The sequence below is a fragment of the Rutidosis leptorrhynchoides genome, chromosome 1, assembly GCF_046630445.1.
Source record: "Rutidosis leptorrhynchoides isolate AG116_Rl617_1_P2 chromosome 1, CSIRO_AGI_Rlap_v1, whole genome shotgun sequence".
Lineage (NCBI taxonomy): Eukaryota > Viridiplantae > Streptophyta > Magnoliopsida > Asterales > Asteraceae > Rutidosis > Rutidosis leptorrhynchoides.
The window spans coordinates 707,974,589-707,993,128 of NC_092333.1; the positions used below are offsets into that span (position 1 = coordinate 707,974,589).

Genomic DNA, 18,540 nt, shown 5'->3' on the forward strand with positions numbered 1-18,540 from the left:
GATACACATAATCTAGAAGGGTCCCATATGAGTAATGACCCACCCGAAAAACCAATAGATGATTTAAAAACGTAGTTAAAATTTTGGTGTCCCCATAACAATTCAACCAGACCCTCTTTAACATTTTCCTTTTTTGTCTCTTGAATAGCGAGTATGTCCGGATTATGAAAACGAATCAATTTTTTTAGCCATTTAAATTTGTTTTTTTCTCTTTTCCCCAACCCACGTACATTTAAGGAGATTATCTTCATTTAACAAGATTAAAATAAAACAAAACGAGATACAGAGTAAGAAATTACTTCCCTGTTGTAGACTCGACCCATTCCAGTCCGATGTCTTCACCAAATTCTTTTAAGCCCAAGCTACCATTCGAGATCGCTTTATCGTTACTTGAATCAGAAACACTAGAAGCCTTCCCTTTCGTGGCAGTCTTTTTTTTAACAGCCTTTTTGTTGTCTGCCTTGTGGCTTTCGGAAAAGTGACTATCCCTTGATGGCCGCTCACATACCAAGTCATCCTTCTTTTCTAAATCCACCTTGCTGCTTGTCTCCACTTTATTAGCTAGGTTCTTTTTCTCTTGCCCCTTATTATTTTGTGAAGGCAGCCACTTATGTAATTCATGGGTGTATTTTGGTGATGGTAAAAAGCCCGGTGGACAATCGGCGTCAAATTGACCCTCAAAGAGTACTTTGGTTGTGGCATCCATGGTTTCTGAATTTTGCGCATTGGGATCGATATTCTTTTCAAACTGAGGGGTGTAAGTAGTGCCCGGTGTGTAATTAGGGATAGGAGGAGGCACATCTGGAATGTCCAACCCGTTTGCTAACTTACCGCCCATATCTTCCGTCTCATTTGCAAGCCCATGTCCCAGCCCGTTCTTTTTTGTGTTTTCAGAGCCCGTTTCCATTTGTTGCTCTTTAGGATCAATACCCTTACAGTTATCCACCTCCATCTCGTGAGTTCGAGGGATTTGAATCTCCTCAGTAGCATTGTTGCGTGCACTGCTTCCATTACCATCTTCAGTATTTGGCACATTTGAGCTCGATGTGCAAGCTGGTTCTCTACTCACCTTGTTCCCGTTAAAAGAGCTATCTGAAGCCCAACATCTAGATTGTTGGTCATTTTGATCGTCCAGGGAGATATTGTGTTTAAGATTGTCACTGAAAAAATTATATGAGAAATCCGATTGCACCTCGTCTTCATCGTTGATATGATCATTATGAACCGGGGATTCTGAGTCCGATATTCCTTCACTACCTTCACTGTCATCTTGTTTTGGGTTAACATCCACTTCGAAGATATCTTTAGTTTCTTCCGAGACATAAGCAAAGAAAATCGAACTCTTGGATATAACCCTCACAATATCATGTACTAAATGTGCGTCATGTAATTTTACGAGCACCTTACCTACGACCAGGTTTTGATTGCCCGTCAAAGAACAGTTTGAGAAATCTAAAGGTTGTCCCCACCAACTTGCAATTGATCTAAAGGTTTTCTCCTTCCAGAATTGTACCGGAATACCCGTGATGTTTAGCCATGTAATCCGACCTTGGTATTGATGACTTTCTTCCCATTTACGAATGTTAGACATCCATTTGTGTACACAATGATTTTTCGCATTTAAAATTTGGGCAGCTTGTTCCTCAGACTCAAAGATTATCATGATCTCCATCCCACCCAGATATTTTACCTCGACGTTATTCAAATTTTCCATTTCACAAAGGAATATAATGTGTTCAAGATATTCCAGTTTTAGAATGGTACCAATTATTGATTTCTTTAAGAGCTCTTTGTCAATATCATTGTCTTCAACTGAAACAACCCTAAACTTTCCATTACAATCCCATCGATTATACCAACCCATATCGTTTAATTCCTTCGATATATTTCTCCTGTTTCCTTCTTTGTTTCCTACAACATCATTAAATGGCCTGCCATCTGTATGCCCATTTTTGGGAATGGGGTGTACGTATGGGTTTTTTACCTGCTGTGGTTTGGGTGCTAGTGCCTCAGCTTGAGAACCACTGGAATAGGCATTTCGGTCGTATGCCTTAAAGGCCCTGAACCACCCACTTCCAATGTAAATAGAGTTTAACCTTTTAAGAAGGAAGTCAAGATCGTTTACCTCTACGAATCTAGCAAAACCGAATTTATTACCATTCTTCAGTCTTTTGGTGAAATGAATGAATATGTCCTGCACTTTTCCGTATCGTCCCAGAAAGCATCGAAGTTCCTCCTTATCCCACGACTCTGGGAAACCGTAGACCATCACAGACGAAATCATTGTTTCGTTTAAAGGCTGAGACGGATTGTTAATTTTTGGGTTATGTTTGATTGGGATATTGTTGGGAGAAGTAGCAGCGTTTTTTGGTTTTTCATATGAAGATTCGTTTGTTCGCTTAGGGTTTCCAATTGGCACCCACTTTTGTCGGTACATTGGCCGTGATGGATTAGGGTTACCAAAACGGTTAATTAGGTCTCTTGCGTTTGATCGATTTGATTTATGATTATCATTACCTTTTCTCCTTCTCGTCACCACCTCCCAACCGTCATCGTCTTGTTGTTTGAGGGTGGAAGATGAGGGGTTGTGTATGTTGTGGGGGTGGTGGTATCGCTGTTGGTGTGGTGGTGGGTATTGGCGGCGGCTGGAGGTGGCCGGAGTAAAGGGTGACGTAGGGATGGGGAGGATTGGGGGGGATCGCATTTTAGGGTTGGTAAAGCTCACTTTAGTTAGTGGTAGCTTTGTTATTATCTGGATATAGAATAATACTCGTAGTAAGCTAACATCTTAAATTTAATGAAACTCTACAACTATAGAGAACACAAGTTACCTCATTTAACACTTGAAGTGAGCTGTTCCAAAAAAAAAAACACTTGAAGTGAAATTGTCACACTTAACTTGTCTCGTCTGTTATTCAAAATGTTGGAACTTTTTGCTAAAGGTAAAGAATATCAAAGTAAATAGCATAACTGAACGTTTAAACTAACTTAAACAATAATCATTCAATAGTCTTCATGGTTCAGTCAATTTTTTATATATAGTAGAATGATAAACGATCAGATACACGTGAATATGTATATTGTTGGATTTTGTTACTGTTTAATAAATAAATGTAGTACTTGAGTAATCAATTACTGAAATTGAGCTAGCAAACATTACTAGAGACTAGACGATTTGGTCAAGCCAATTTCTATGTTTGAGAAATAAAGAGTATCTCAAATTGTTGGTTACTTGAGATAAGAATCAATTCTTGGGCATCTTTGGATGTTATGACTTCCAAGTAAACTTTTAACTATACAGAGCATTTTGGATTAAGACATGAAAACATTCCATTATTGCAATCAGAGCACCACTTATAAGATATCGTTCCATGCAGGCAAGAGTTCGAATACGAATAGGTAGTGGTACTGAAATATGACTAGAGATTCGATTTCTGTATCGGTTTTTTGTTTGATACTGATCGGTTTAATACCGGTAAAACGGATTAGAAAACCGATTTTTGAAGTAGTCATTACACATACTAAAACTTAATTACTCACCTTCCAACAATCCAACAATTGTATTTATATTGCAAACTTACTATGCTTGAAAAAATGAAAGTAACAATATAGTTTGCATCATTCTACAACAAAACAAAACTTACAAACTTTAGTAAAAGTTAATATATCCCGGCGCTTTACTTGCATGGAGAAATTATTTACCCGGTATGATTATGATAGAAATTATTTAATGCAACCTTATTATTAATCCTTTAAAGCTTGATTGCTTCTACTTTTCTACTGGTCCACTAAGAACATTTTGAAGTTTTGTCAACATAAGACTATTCCTGATACTAGCTATGATGTCAGAGTCGGATTGTGCAGTTTTTGATAAAAAAGTGGGTTTTTGACTGTGACTGTATTTGACTCTCGTTAACCCAAAATGTCAAGTTTTTGTGTCAAATATTTGGTGAGTGATATGGTAAAATCTGATTGGAAGGTGGGTATAAAAAATTAATAAATAACAAAAAAATATACACACTCTCTCACCTGATTGGTGCATCTCCCTCACGCTCCATCTTTCCACCGTCAACATTCCGACTGACGCCGGATTCCGTCAAAAACTGACGCCGCGATATCAGGCGTCAGATCCGTCACCATTTGCAAACTCATTTGACGGAAGTGATTTGACGCTGGGTTATGTACAGTCTAATGTGCAGGTGGTTCAACTTATATATGAACTAGTTGGAGAGGGTCTGTTTTTGTAAGGACTAGTTGTACTTGTTTTGTTAATATGAAAAATGTAGTCGAAGCTAATGTGAATTCTGCTTTATTGTAATTAGCACAAAACAGGTTGTTCGTTTCCCGGACGCTGTAACAATTATAAGCCAATATTTGCATCTTCTAGAATCTGTGTAACCAAAATCAATTCGACAGCCGTATTGATATCGAAATTCAGAAACCGAAACCAATACCGGTCACTTACTCGGTTCGGGATTCTGTAGTCACTTTAGGACAAAATCGGTATCAAATACCATCCCTAGTTTTATGCTATTTGGACTCCTTTTAAACAAACTAAGTAAAACCAACAATGCCTTCAGTCATACATGAAACATAAACAAGAAAATATGAAGTTGATACCTAAAACATAACATCCAAAATTCCTCAAAGGATTAACAAGCAGGACAATAAGTAACAAAACTACTCGCACCTGTTAACCAAAGATCTAGTTCATTCTTCGGATGAGCTCATTGATATAATCTTCACGATTTCCAGCATCACCACCTTCAACATAGTGGTTCCTCTTCTTCTTCATCCCACCCAATGGAGCCTTCAACTTGAATGGCCACAAGAAGTTGTTGGCTTCCTTAAAATGAGGACCAGCAGCCAAGATTTCATGGATAAGATCTTCAACACAGATCAACCCAAATTTACCAAGAGCCTGTAAATCCAAATAACAAGTCAGTTATACTTGAATGACAAATTAGATATGCAATGAAGAATAACTAACAATCAGTGATTACAAATTAGTTAAAGCTCATGGTAATGTTAATGCCAAAGAATAGGGAAAGAAAACGGACCTGTTCAACAATTGAATTATCAGTAAGTGGAATTCTTTGTTTGTTGAGCTTGCCATATCCCCTCTTGTAGATTAACTCTTTGACACTTTTCAAGTTGGGGTAACTGTGTACAAAATGCATTATAGATATGAAATGCAGTATAGTTCATCAGAGTTCAATATATGTCATGATTCATACCCGTAAGTAACATATGGTTCCACTCGGTGCAACATGTTCAAAGTTGCCTTGTTGACTTTCAAGAAAACACCATTAAAGATCTGTAAAATATAGAAACATACGGATTAAGACCATATTACAAAGAAGTAAACAACAAGAGAACCAACAAAAAAAAAAGATAAAAACCCTTTACAACCCTCTCATAACTATCTTTTCTACATTATAATGCATGTATTTAACAGAGTAATACAAAAGCTACATCACTCTATAATAGTCCTTATTAGTGTAAAAAGAGCGACCCTTAAGATATCCACTTAACCAAGTAAAAATTCTACCAACTTCTTTTCATTAACTAGTCAATAAAAAATACTGACAACATAGCCGAATAAGTATTTATATACCCCTACAGCCATATTATTAAAAGAGTATATAAAAACCACTAACACCAGATGATAAAATAAAAATGACTATGTGGCTTCAAGAATCACCTGTCTCAAACGTAAAAGCTGCAAAATCTTCTTCGACTTTGGGTCCATTGCATTGATACTGAACAATGCACACAAAACAAATTAAGACACACCAATGATATCATCTTGAAAGCAATAATTTCAAAGGCAACATAGCAGAAAAAGTTATAAATGAAGCTTAAAACTATAAGATACTCACCCACGGATACGAATGATAAACAACATCTTAGCTTCAGGATTCACATAGAATCCACCTTTCAACCGTGCTTCACGCTTAAGCTGAATTAGCTCTTTTTGCTACATTTGCAAATATATACCACATACGTTAGTGACCAAAACCATTAACCCACTTAAAAACCAATAAATCACATCTCAAAAATACAATATGCACAGACGGTCAACCTGATCTTCATACTCTTTGGTGTACTGTTTAGCCCTGTTGAAAATCAACTTCCTATTAGCAGCATTCTTTTTCTTCAAAAGCTCACTATCTTCCTTCTTAGCCAACGCCCATTGCTCGTTTCTCTTTTGCTTCTTCAATACCGACTCAGGAACCAATTGTCCAGCCTTTGTTGCTTCAACCATTTCAACACACTAAAAAACACAACTTAAGTTAACCCACCACATCCTATAGACATTATATCCATGACTACATGTCTAATTCTAATTATACATTAAATGCAAAAAAACACTGTTGATTAATTTTATACAACAAAGTTACACACTAGTTTTTGTTGGCTTCTGGTCGATATACAACCAAAAAACGAAATTTATTCACATAATCTAAAAACATTTTATTAATTGCACGCACAAAGTTGCAGGATCATGAACTCAATGAACAAATCACAACTTATAGGTCAAACATGAAGTTCAATTAACGAAACACTAGGCATAAATAAAACATAACTGAAATTCAAAATCCTACTTAATGTTTAATAACCTTGATAAAAACTTATATTGCAGATAAGAGAACAGAAACAAATTGTCATAACTTTATAATTGATTTAAGGTGAAATTAGTGAGCTCAGAACCTAGGTTGCAGATAGGAAGACCTTAATTATTTTTGCATATAATAGCACTGAAATAAGTGATATATATATATATATATATATATATATATATATATATATATATATATATATATATAAGCCGAATCCTGATTGAAGGATTAAACTATCGAAGTCATCAAACATGTACGATCTACAGATATAATGATGCGAAATAACAAACAGAGACTTACGTTGATGAAATTAGGTTTCGTGAAAGATTAATGATAACCGTAAACGCCACCAGCGATTAAGGGCCGTCTGTTATGTGTGAAGTATGAAGGTCTGAAAAGAAATGAGAATTAGGGTTTTGAAGGGTTTGCTGGTGATAGTTTAGTAATGGGCTTAACTTTGACATATACAAACGGGCCCGTATGACCGAACATAGTGGACCTATTAACATTTCAGAACCTATACTAATTGGGCTTAAGTTTGATATTTACATATGGACACATACTTTTTTTTTTCTTTTTTTTTAAGGGAAATTATTCAAAATACACTTTTTTTAAGGCTTCAAACAAAATACACTTTTTAAAAAAAAATTGTCTGTCAGCTACCTTGTAATACACTTTTTAAGACACCAATAATACTTATCAGTCGACACCTACAACAAGGTAGTAGACAGTAACAACAAGGCAGTAGACGGTCAGCTACCTTGTAATTGGCTGTCTACTGCTTTGTTCTCACTGTCTACTACCTTGTTGTTACTGTCTACTACTATGTAAAAATGGTAGTAGACGACATATAAAGGTGGTAGACAGAAATCCCGTCTACCGAATGGTGTAAAAAGGCAAATTTTTTTAAAAAGTGTATTTTGTTTGAAGCCTTAAAAAAAGTGTATTTTCATTAATTTCCCTTTTTGAAAAGCCATATGGGCACATACTTTGTATTTGTAATAGGCCAATAATGTAGCTACCAATGCATTATCGACCCTAAAATTGTAGTTTGATTTCGAACAATATTAATGATTATGATTTTGTTGAAGTATTTTCACTGACCATTAAAAATGAATAGTTTTTTAGGGTCAAAACATGTGCTATGAAACTACATATATAGTAAACTTTAGCGACTGAAAAAAAACAGCATGAATCATACAATTTTAATAGCATTAGATGTGAATGAAACTTACAGACATGCACACGGCTATGCCTTTACTGCTCAACACCACTTGTTTGAATTTTTTTCTTTACATCATACTTCATTTTGTTTATACATCACTTAATTTAACTATATGAGAACCCATATATTATGATTTATGATTCTTTTCGGGAGTTAAGCAATCACTAAAGTACCATTTAAATATAAATTACATTTAAAAGAAATGGTGACTCCTTTAAATTTTCATCATAGATTCGTCACTGCTTACGGTTACAAAGGCAACTAGATTGACAAATGGTTACATTATCAATGCAAGTACTCATGAAAACATGAAAATAGATTTTAATCACATAGAGAATTTGTTTGAAATTTTTTGTAAATTTTCAGCCATTTATCAAAATCTGCAGATAAGGTAAAGTATACCGAACAAGATCCAACTTTATAACATCATACTTATAACATGCACTCCAATATATAACCTTTTAATCCCTAAGTCAAACACCTGTAAATTTTGAGAATGTACGTACCTATCCTGGGTGGATCTCATATATGTTGAGTGATAGTACTGGACACTAGTAAAATACGCGATGTAGTGGAAATGTTTTTGAGTTTTTAACTAGTGATACTAGTAGATAATGTAATATTTTTTGTTGACACAATTGAAATAAGTCATCTAAGAAGACGTTTTGAGTATTTAATCAGTGACTGCCATTTCTAGATCCGCCACTGATACCAATATATTTGAAGATTGGCATCGAAGAGATCAAACATAACATGATTGAACACAGTCACAACTAAACGGGTCAAATTTGCTACCCGTTATTAAGTTATAAAATAGTTAACATGTGTCATATTTCATGAAAAATGTATCAGACATAGAGTAATAACACTCATGCAAGACAATCATGGCATTAAAAGTTGCAATTTGTGACTTTGTGTTAGGAGTGTGAAGACGAGTTAAACACGAATTGAGTTCTAAGATGGAGTCCTATCGCGGCTGGGATGGGTCCTATCGCGATCGGGATGGATCCTATCACAACCGGGATGCGTATGCAGTTGGAATTGAATTTGGACTAGGAGTTCGCTTTAGCTTCGAAAACGTAGTTCTTTTTACATTATATATACACCCATATGTATTCTATAATGTATACCTACGAAAATTAATAAACAAATACTTTTTGATTGGCCGAGGATTAAAGTAATCACTTTGATTACATATAACCTTGTTACATTCTCGTGTTTTTTACGTTCTTTCTACTCTTCTTCGAGTTCATCACATATATTCGTTTATTGTTAATGGGTTTGGTAACTTGAGGTTATCAAGTCTTGTTAGGGCTCACCTAATCGTTCCTAATAAGTATATACCACTGATATGATCGATCATCGCAACAACATGTCATACCCTTAAACTTATATGCATACATTTTTTTGTCCCATGATCGATGTGTGACATTGGTTTGCACCCTTACAAACCTCCCCTCAAACCTAAGTCTCTCCCTTAGGCCTCCTCTCGAACGATGGCTGGGTCTACTCATCGTTTGACACACCCATGGCTGCGGCCTGCGCCACGTCGCACAGTGCGCTCAGGGGTGGGGCCACTGCGCCGTCCACCACATCCGGGTTATAGTCTGACTCTGATACTAGAGATAGGATCGATAGCACAATAACATGTCTTGCAATATAAGCCCAAGTGTCCCTCTTTTTTCTTCAAAATCAATTGGTAGTAGAGGGAGTTCCCTTAGACTTATATGCAATTTTTCGACCCACGTTTTCAACGCCCGTTTTCGACGCGCGTTTTCGAAGAGCGGTTTCGACTCACGGTTTCGACTCACGATTTTGAGGCGCGTTTCGACCCGCGTTTTCGACGCTGTTTTCGAGCAGCGTTTTTCGATTCGCGTTTTTGAAGCACGTTTTCTACCAACATTTTCGACACGCGTTTTCGACCAGCATTTTCGACGCACGTTTTCGACCAGCATTTTCGACGCGCTTTTTCGACAATCATTTTTTACGCGCATTTTCGACCAGCATTTTCGGCGCGCGTTTTCGACCATCGTTTTCGGCGCGAGTTTTCGAGGCGCGGTTTTCGACGCGTGTTATTCTTCACCCGTTTTGACGTGCCATTTCGACACGCGTTTTTTATGCGCGTTTTCGGCCCATGTTTTCATCGCGCCTTTTCGATGCGTATTTTCGACCCACGTTTTTCGACGTTAATTTTTGAAGCGCGTTTTATATCAGATGTTGCGACACGCGTTTTCGTCGCGTGTCTATAGAGGCACATAATTTGAGGCGTGTTTTCGACTCGCGTTTTCGGGGCGCGTGTTCGGAAGAGATACATCAAAAAATACAAACATGAACAATTTTACTAGGTCGACCCGGGTCTTGACCCAACCCGACCGAGGTCTCGGCCCAACCCGTTCGACCCATTTTAATTCTGACCCATTTCGACCTATGACCCGTTTCAACCCGAACCCATTTGATCTTTGACCCAACCCGACCCATCTTGACCCGTTTGCCAGATATATACTTCAACATGTGTCAGTTTGTCATGATATGCAAGGTTCAGTCTTACATTCTTAGTGTTGGTGTGACGATGATGTAGAAGTTAATAAGTATAGTCTTGGTGTCACTACAAGCGTTATTTTAATTATTAATTTATTTATTTTGGGAAAATATAATAACATATAACGGATCCGAAGATCAACAAGTACAATTGATACAATAAAAATCGGTCCTACCCAAAACAAGCGACTAAACATCGATTCTTAAACAAATGGTCCCACCAATAGGGTGGAAACACGTTTGTTAAGAAACAAAACTAGTATAAATACGTCAAACAAAGGAAACCTAACAACCAATCACACTAAAAAGGAAAAATAACAACCTTGGCGATCGAGAGAACGCCAACCACCACCGCAACAACAATAAACAAATCATTTCTGACCAAATAGTGAAACATCCGGAGAACGCCGAGATCCATTGAGCCGCCGAAAATCATAGAACACATACCTCCTCGAATCTACTCGTGATATATAGTTTTATTTTTTTTGCTATACAAAAGCATAAAAAAGAAGGAAAAAAACGGCGAAGCCTCTTTTGAAGAAGCTGACGATCTAGATGCGACGCTTTCAAAATCGCGTGACTCTCAGTCATTTATCTTTTAAACCCTTTTTAAAAGGGTTTAAGCGCGTTGACTTTGTCCGAACAAAAAAGGCATGAGACTCTTTGTATATTGTTTGAATTGGGTGAAGTAAAGATTGACTATTATAGATCACACGTTCACACTTCAAGTAATGTTGTCCCGTGTCACCCGTCATTAGTATCGGGTAATATAATAATTTTGTATTTTTTTGCCGTTGGAAGTATAAACTGTATTAGGTAAAATTAGTTCAAGAGTGTTTATTTGATAGGTTAACCCGAATTTAATTCGAGTCCAATATCTTAGTCACCTTATAAATAACCCGCCATAGGAGTTAAAGGATTAAAAATATTTGTTAGCCTTCATTATTAATTTATTGTTGTACAATGTACCGTATATATTGTTCACGTTCTCCAAATTTTTTCATGTGCATGTCATGGTATTGATTTTAGACACGATAGTGCATGCATTTTATCTCGTGCCACTTGCATTTAATTTATTATAATGTTATCAGAGTAATATTCAAATGAAATCAACTTTTAAGTTGAGATCCAAGTGACCAATCAGAGTGCGACATGTAGTACGATAATTACATGTGATTGAAAAAAAAATAAAAAAAAAATTCAATTTTTTTTTATCTTTTTCGAAATTTTTAAAAATTTTTTTTTTTGAATTTTTTTTCAATCACATGTGATTGGATTTGACATGTAGTAAATCACATGTGATTCTACATGCCAATCACATGTGATTGTAAAACTCAATCACATGTGATTCTGCATATCAAATCCAATCACATGTGATTGAAATTTTTTTTTAGTAAAATGACGAATTTCAGTAAATTTGTGCTAAAACCTTTAAACACCAAGTTTTTGATCAAAACTTGATCAAATCACCGAATTAAAGTTTGAAATTTTGAAGATATGATCACGAAACGCTAACAAACTTGATCAAATCACCGAATTAAAGTGTGTTTCCGGTTGAATTTTTTTATTTTTTTTTTGAAAAAAAAATTGAAACTTTTTTTTTCAATCACATGTGATTGGATTTGACATGCAGAATTACATGTGATTGTGTTTTACAATCACATGTGATTGGATTTGAAATGCTAAATTAAAAAAAAAGTTCAAAAAAAATTAAAAAAAATTTTCAAAAAAAATTAAAATTTTTTTTTCAAAAAAAAAAATTTTGAATTTTTTTTCAATCACATGTGATTGTTGCGCCACATGTCGCGCTCTGATTGGTCCGTTGGATTTCAAGCAAATTATTGAATTCAAGAGATTACAACTCAATGTTATCAAAGTTTACTTCTTCCAAAAAGTGTTTATCAGTTCGATTTCCTCGGTTTTAAAAATTTTAGGACTAAAACCGAATTCGACGTTAAAACCTAAGTCGAACTAAAAATCGTATTCGAATTCAGCTCGATTTCGGTTAAAACTGAAAAAATCATTGTAATCTAATCCAAATAAACATATAAATTGACTTTGGTTTTTAATTTGGGGTTTTTAAATTGATTTTTGGGTTATGTAAGTTAACAATTTAATACATTATTAGTCAAATTCGGTATTGAATTCGGTTTTCGATTTAACCTAATTCAAAAATTAAAACTGAAAATCAAAAATCAAAAACTAAAAACCGAATTCAAATTCAATTTAGTTTGGATTTAAATTTGATTTCCGTTAAACCTTTGAAATCAAATATTAAACACCCCTACAAAAGGGTAAGGGTGTTAACTGCTCTTCCTGTTTTAATTAGACTAACTCTTTTTAAAAGTTGATTAGGGTTATGAATAAAGTTAATTGATCTTCAAAATTTGTATAACTAGTGATTAAGAATCTTGGCTTCGCCAATGATTGCAAATTTGCAATTCAAGATTGTCACACCCCCCAAAATGGACCAGAGGTAATTGTGACCAATCATATCATAACACAGTTGTATAAACGAGAACGACTCTATATGAGACTTTTTAAATAAAACCTTTGTTAATAAAATAGCGGAAGCAGTAATACATGTTTACATTATTATTAAAACGTAAAATAAATGTTTATGAACTAAAATATAATATGCGATGTGGACTCCATGCAAGCATCAAATCTATCATCACAAAGTTGCAAACAGCTAGCTCAATCATCACCTGAGACAAAACATGCTTAAAGTGTTGTCATAACCCGTCCTTAACCATAAGAACGCGTTAGATAACGTATGATTTCATTGCGAGGTATTGACCTCTATATGAGACATTTTTGAAAGAAAACTGCATATATTATACATTACAAACCATAACCATTATTTTTGTTACAAGCTTAAGACAATAAAAAGAAGATTAACGTTTAGCGATAATCTTCGACTTACAAACTTTACAAATGATGACAACAACACGGTTTCTAGCATATTTTACAATACAACATCTCGGATATGCAGTTTTATTTTTGACACAAACATGCGTACGCAAGATCCTGGTTAGATCCAACATGATGCAGCGGAAGCTTTAGAAATCACCTGAGAATAGACATGTTTTAAAAAGGTCAACATAAAGTTGGTGAGATATAGGTTTAATGCCGGCAGCAATATATATATAGACCACAAGATTTCGTATATAAACAGTTTAATAAAAGTATTCTAAGTGGTTGAGCACTTGATAACCATACTTAACATTTTCACGTCGCATATTCCCTTTAATATGAAATCTTACTACACCGTACCAAGTGTAGTCACAAAACGAAGTACTGTGCAACCGTTGAATACTGGTCGTCCAGTCCGGTTGGGGTTGTCAGGCCCGATAGATCTATCAACAGGATTCGCGTTTACAATACCGCTGTAAATATTAGTTACCAAGCTACAGGGAAGTATGCCAGTGGTACAACTCAACGTAGAACATATTTTTCAGTTACTTGTGTCCATATCGTAAAACATAAAATACATGTATTCTCATCCCGAAATATTTAGAGTTTAAAAGTGGGACTATATACTCACTCTTGTCTTGATGATATAAATAATTTGACTCGGTCTTCCGGTTGATATCACGAACCTATCCATATATAATATATCAATATGTTTTCATTTTTAAACAAACGTTATAAATATATACTTGTTATACTTTTAATACTTTGAATAATTCCTTAGTCCGTAGTTAGCAGTCCGATGTTAGTAATTCAATTTTAATGGTTCATTTTTAGATGTTTAATATACCCGCAATGAAATAAATAAAACCCCCAACGAAATCAATAAAACCCCATCGTATATGTGTTGGTCGAGATTAATCTTGACCCATGGTACCGGTGTTGTCAAATGACGTGTTGCGTACATAAAGTACCGGTGTTGTCAAATGACGTGTTGCGTACAATCATGGGATCTTATGATTAATCTTCTCGTGTTGTTTACGGGTGATCCTGAACCATATAAAATTGAATTATAAGTACATATATATAAAATATCATGTTATCTTAGAAATATGTGATTTATATCATTTTTTTCCAATTGATCCCGTAGTTGAAATGATCTAGGATAACCAATTTTGTTTCGGTCATAGTTTCTTCGTTACAAATCCGTTTTCGTTGATTCAAATTGCCATCTTCTTGGATCGAGTTCTTCTTTAAGACTATGAACTGTAAATACCTTGGTTTGTATTCAAAATCATACGGCATAAGTGAAACATTAGTGAAACATATGAAGTTAAACATTTTTGTTACAACAAAATCATTTAATGACCATTTTTCTAAAAATACTTATACTTTGAAAAACCAAGTTTTACCTTGTTAAATTAGCATATACATAAGTTATATTACAGGTCTTGAAGTATTTTAAAAGTTAAGTTAGAAGGATCTATTTAGTTTGCAAACAAGTTTGAAAACATTCAAACTATGTTCTTGTTGTTAAACTTGTATACCACAAAATATGATAGCTATATATATATGAATCGAATAAGGTTATGAACATAGATTCTACCTCAAGTTCCTTGGATGAAGTTGCTGTAAAAGAGAAGTAAGAAGCTAGAATCAAAAGGGTACTAGAGGTGAATGAAAGATTGGAAGTAAGTTGGTGTTCTTGGAGGGTTTTCTTGAAGTGTTTTTGTATGGTTTTCTTATGGTGTTTTAGTATGGTTTTTGAAGCTAGATCTTCTTGGAAACTTTGCTGAATTGATTAAGGGTTTTAAGGCTTCAAAGTATGTGTGTGTTTTGGCTAGAAAGTTGAAGTAAAATGAATGAAGATGATGATACATATAAAGGCCATAAAAACGTGGCCATGAGGAGACAAGACAAGGTTTTCTCTTGTATTTTTGTATAATAATTCATGCATGCATCCAAATTCCAATTACCTTGCTCTAAGGGCAGTAACAAGGGTGGGTTAGGTGGTGATTTGATGTGTATTTACTATTAGTAAATATGTATAGAAGCTTGGTAAGATACGAGTACAAATACTCTAGGTATACGTATAGAAATTTTGTGAAAAATGGAATGAGGATTCAAATATAGCTATCTTTTGTGAATACACTTATATGATTTTATGTATTTAAGTTCTTAAAAGTGATTAAATACATTACTTATACGATATATGTATAAACATTATAAGTCTTAAGTATTTATGTCAAATAACGTTACGTATAGTTATCGTTTTGAAAACTTAAGTTAGTAGTTTCAAAATACACATATAACTTGTTGTTATTAATACAAAATGAGATATTAAAACATTTATTAATCATGTTAAATATGTATATATACATTTATATACACAAACGTATAATTATCATATATTGTATAGTTCGTGATATCATCAGTCAAACTAGACGGTCAAACGTTGTGTAAAACTCTTTTCGGAAATATAAGTCTCGACAATTTGGATTGCTTATCATGTTGGCAAGGTTTAATTTATGTAAATATTAATCTTATAAGTATAGTATGATCGAAAAAGTGCGGGTCGTTACATTACCTCCCCGTTAAATAAATTTCGTCCCGAAATTTTAAAATTGTACCTATTTTGCGTCATCGAGAAACAAGTGCGGATACTTTTGTTTCATCTGATCCTCGCGTTCCCAAGTAAACTCGGGACCTCTTCTAGCATTCCAACGAACCTTAACAATCGGTATATTACTCTGTTTGAGCTGTTTAACTTCACGGTCCATGATTTCGATTGGTTCTTCGACGAATTGTAGTTTCTCGTCGACATGAATTTCTTCAAGAGGAATGGTGAGGTCTTCCTTTGCAAGACACTTCTTAAGGTTTGAGACGTGAAAGGTATTATGTACTCCGGCGAGTTGTTGCGGTAACTCGAGTCGATAAGCTACCGGTCCAATGCGTTCGATGATCTTGAACGGGCCTACGTACCTTGGGTTCAGTTTACCCCTTTTGCCGAAACGTATTACACCTTTCCAAGGTGACACCTTTAGCATAACCATGTCCCCGACCTGAAACTCTAATGGTTTCCTTCGAACATCGGCGTAGCTCTTTTGGCGACTACGGGCTGTTTTCAATCTCTCCTTGATTTGTACTATCTTCTCGGTCGTTTCATGTATGATCTCGGGACCAGTTAAATGTCGATCTCCTACTTCATTCCAACAGATAGGAGATCTACACTTCCTTCCGTACAATGCTTCGAATGGCGCAGCTCCAATGCTCGCATGATAACTATTATTATACGAGAATTCTGCTAACGGTAGATATTTATCCCATCCGTTTCCAAAATCGATCACACATGCCCTGAGCATGTCTTCGAGAGTCTGAATCGTTCTTTCACTCTGTCCATCGGTTTGTGGATGATATGCGGTACTCATATCCAACCGAGTTCCTAGTGCCTCCTGTAGTGATTGCCAAAATTTTGAAGTAAATCTACTATCACGATCGGATATAATGGAAATAGGTATTCCATGCCTTGAAACTATTTCCTTTATATATAATCGTAATAATTTCTCCATTCTATCTGTTTCCTTTATAGGCAAGAAATGTGCAGATTTGGTAAGACGATCAACAATTACCCAAATGGTGTCGTATCCCCAGGCAGTCTTTGGTAACTTCGTGATGAAATCCATGGTAATACCGTCCCATTTCCATTCTGGAATTTCTGGTTGTTGAAGTAACCCTGACGGCTTCTGGTGTTCTGCTTTGACTTTGGAACAAGTTAAACATTCCCCAACATATGTTGCAACGTCTGTCTTCAAATTAGGCCACCAATAATGTGTCTTAAGATCTTGGTACATCTTTCCAACTCCAGGATGTATCGAATATCTTGTCTTATGTGCCTCGTTCAATATCAACTTCCTTAATCCACCCAACTTCGGTACCCAAATACGATTTGCAAAATATCGAATTCCATCTTCCCGCATAACGAGTTGCTTCGCATACTTCTTCATTATTTCATTTCCTATATTTTCTTTAGTAAGTGCTTCTCGTTGAACTTCTTTGATTTGTGAGTTGAGATTCATGCGAATTTTTATGTTCATCGCTCGTACTCGAATTGGTTCTCGTTCCTTTCTGCTTAGTGCGTCAGCCACCACATTCGCTTTCCCGGGATGATAACGAATTTCACAATCATAGTCGTTTATTAACTCGACCCACCTACGTTGCCTCATGTTCAATTGTTTCTGATCAAAAATATGTTGAAGGCTTTTATGATCAGTAAACACAGTGAATTTAACCCCATACAAGTAGTGTCTCCACATCTTCAATGCAAACACGACTGCTCCCAATTCTAGATCATGCGTCGTATAATTCCGCTCGTGAATCTTCAATTGTCGGGATGCAAATGCAATTACTTTCTTTCGTTGCATAAGAACACAACCAAAACCTTGTCGCGAAGCGTCACAATATATTTCAAAATCATCGTTCCCTTCTGGTAACGATAAAATAGGCGCCGTAGTTAACTTCTTCTTCAGTATTTGAAATGCGTTCTCCTGCTCCGAGGTCCATTCATATTTCTTCCCTTTTTGCGTTAACGCTGTCAACGGTTTAGCTATTCGGGAAAAATCTTGAATAAACCTTCTATAATAACCGGCTAAACCCAAAAATTGGCGTATCTGTGTTGGTGTCTTAGGAGTCTCCCATTTTTCAATAGCTTCAGTTTTTGCTGGATCAACCTGAATTCCTTCGCTATTAACAACGTGACCAAGAAATTGCACTTCTTTCAACCAGAAAGCACACTTAGAAAATTTAGCATAAAGTTGTTCTTTTCTCAACAACTCCAGTATCAACCTTAAATGCTCTTCATGCTCTTGCTCACTCTTGGAATAGATAAGAATATCATCAATGAAAACGATAACAAACTTATCTAAATACGGACTACAAACTCGATTCATGAGGTCCATGAATACAGCTGGCGTATTCGTCAATCCAAACGGCATAACCAAAAATTCGTAATGACCATAACGTGTCCGAAAAGCAGTTTTCGGAATATCCTCTTCTTTGACGCGTAGTTGATGATAGCCCGATCTTAAGTCGATTTTTGAATAAACACATGATCCTTGCAATTGATCAAATAAGTCATCAATTCTCGGTAGTGGATACCGATTCTTGATAGTTAACTTATTTAATTCACGATAATCTATACACATTCGGAAAGATCCGTCTTTCTTCTTGACAAACAAAATTGGA

At 35.5% G+C, this 18,540-nt stretch overlaps 1 protein-coding gene across 1 annotated transcript; it reads right to left on the reverse strand.

Moving 5' to 3' along the window:
* Window positions 1-4,543: 4,543 nt before the first annotated feature.
* On the reverse strand, window positions 4,544-7,049 carry LOC139886192 (large ribosomal subunit protein uL30y-like). The gene is made up of 7 exons (XM_071869936.1): window positions 6,924-7,049; window positions 6,086-6,277; window positions 5,883-5,980; window positions 5,705-5,762; window positions 5,238-5,317; window positions 5,061-5,163; window positions 4,544-4,921 (listed from the first exon to the last, which is right to left on the reverse strand). The coding sequence occupies exons 2-7, from the start codon at window positions 6,266-6,268 to the stop codon at window positions 4,706-4,708; spliced, it is 738 nt and encodes a 245-aa protein (XP_071726037.1). The 5' UTR covers window positions 6,269-6,277; window positions 6,924-7,049; the 3' UTR covers window positions 4,544-4,705.
* Between the last annotated feature and the right edge of the window lie 11,491 nt (window positions 7,050-18,540).

Coding starts and splice junctions, on each gene's coding strand:
- LOC139886192 (XM_071869936.1), bottom strand. CDS start 6,268: ATGGTTGAAGCAACAAAGGCTGGACAATTGGTTCCTGAGTCGGTATTG. Junction 5,981..6,085: donor CCAAAGAGTATGAAGATCAG/GTTGACCGTCTG, acceptor TTGCAAATGTAG/CAAAAAGAGCTAATTCAGCT. Junction 4,922..5,060: donor ATAATTCAATTGTTGAACAG/GTCCGTTTTCTT, acceptor TTGGATTTACAG/GCTCTTGGTAAATTTGGGTT.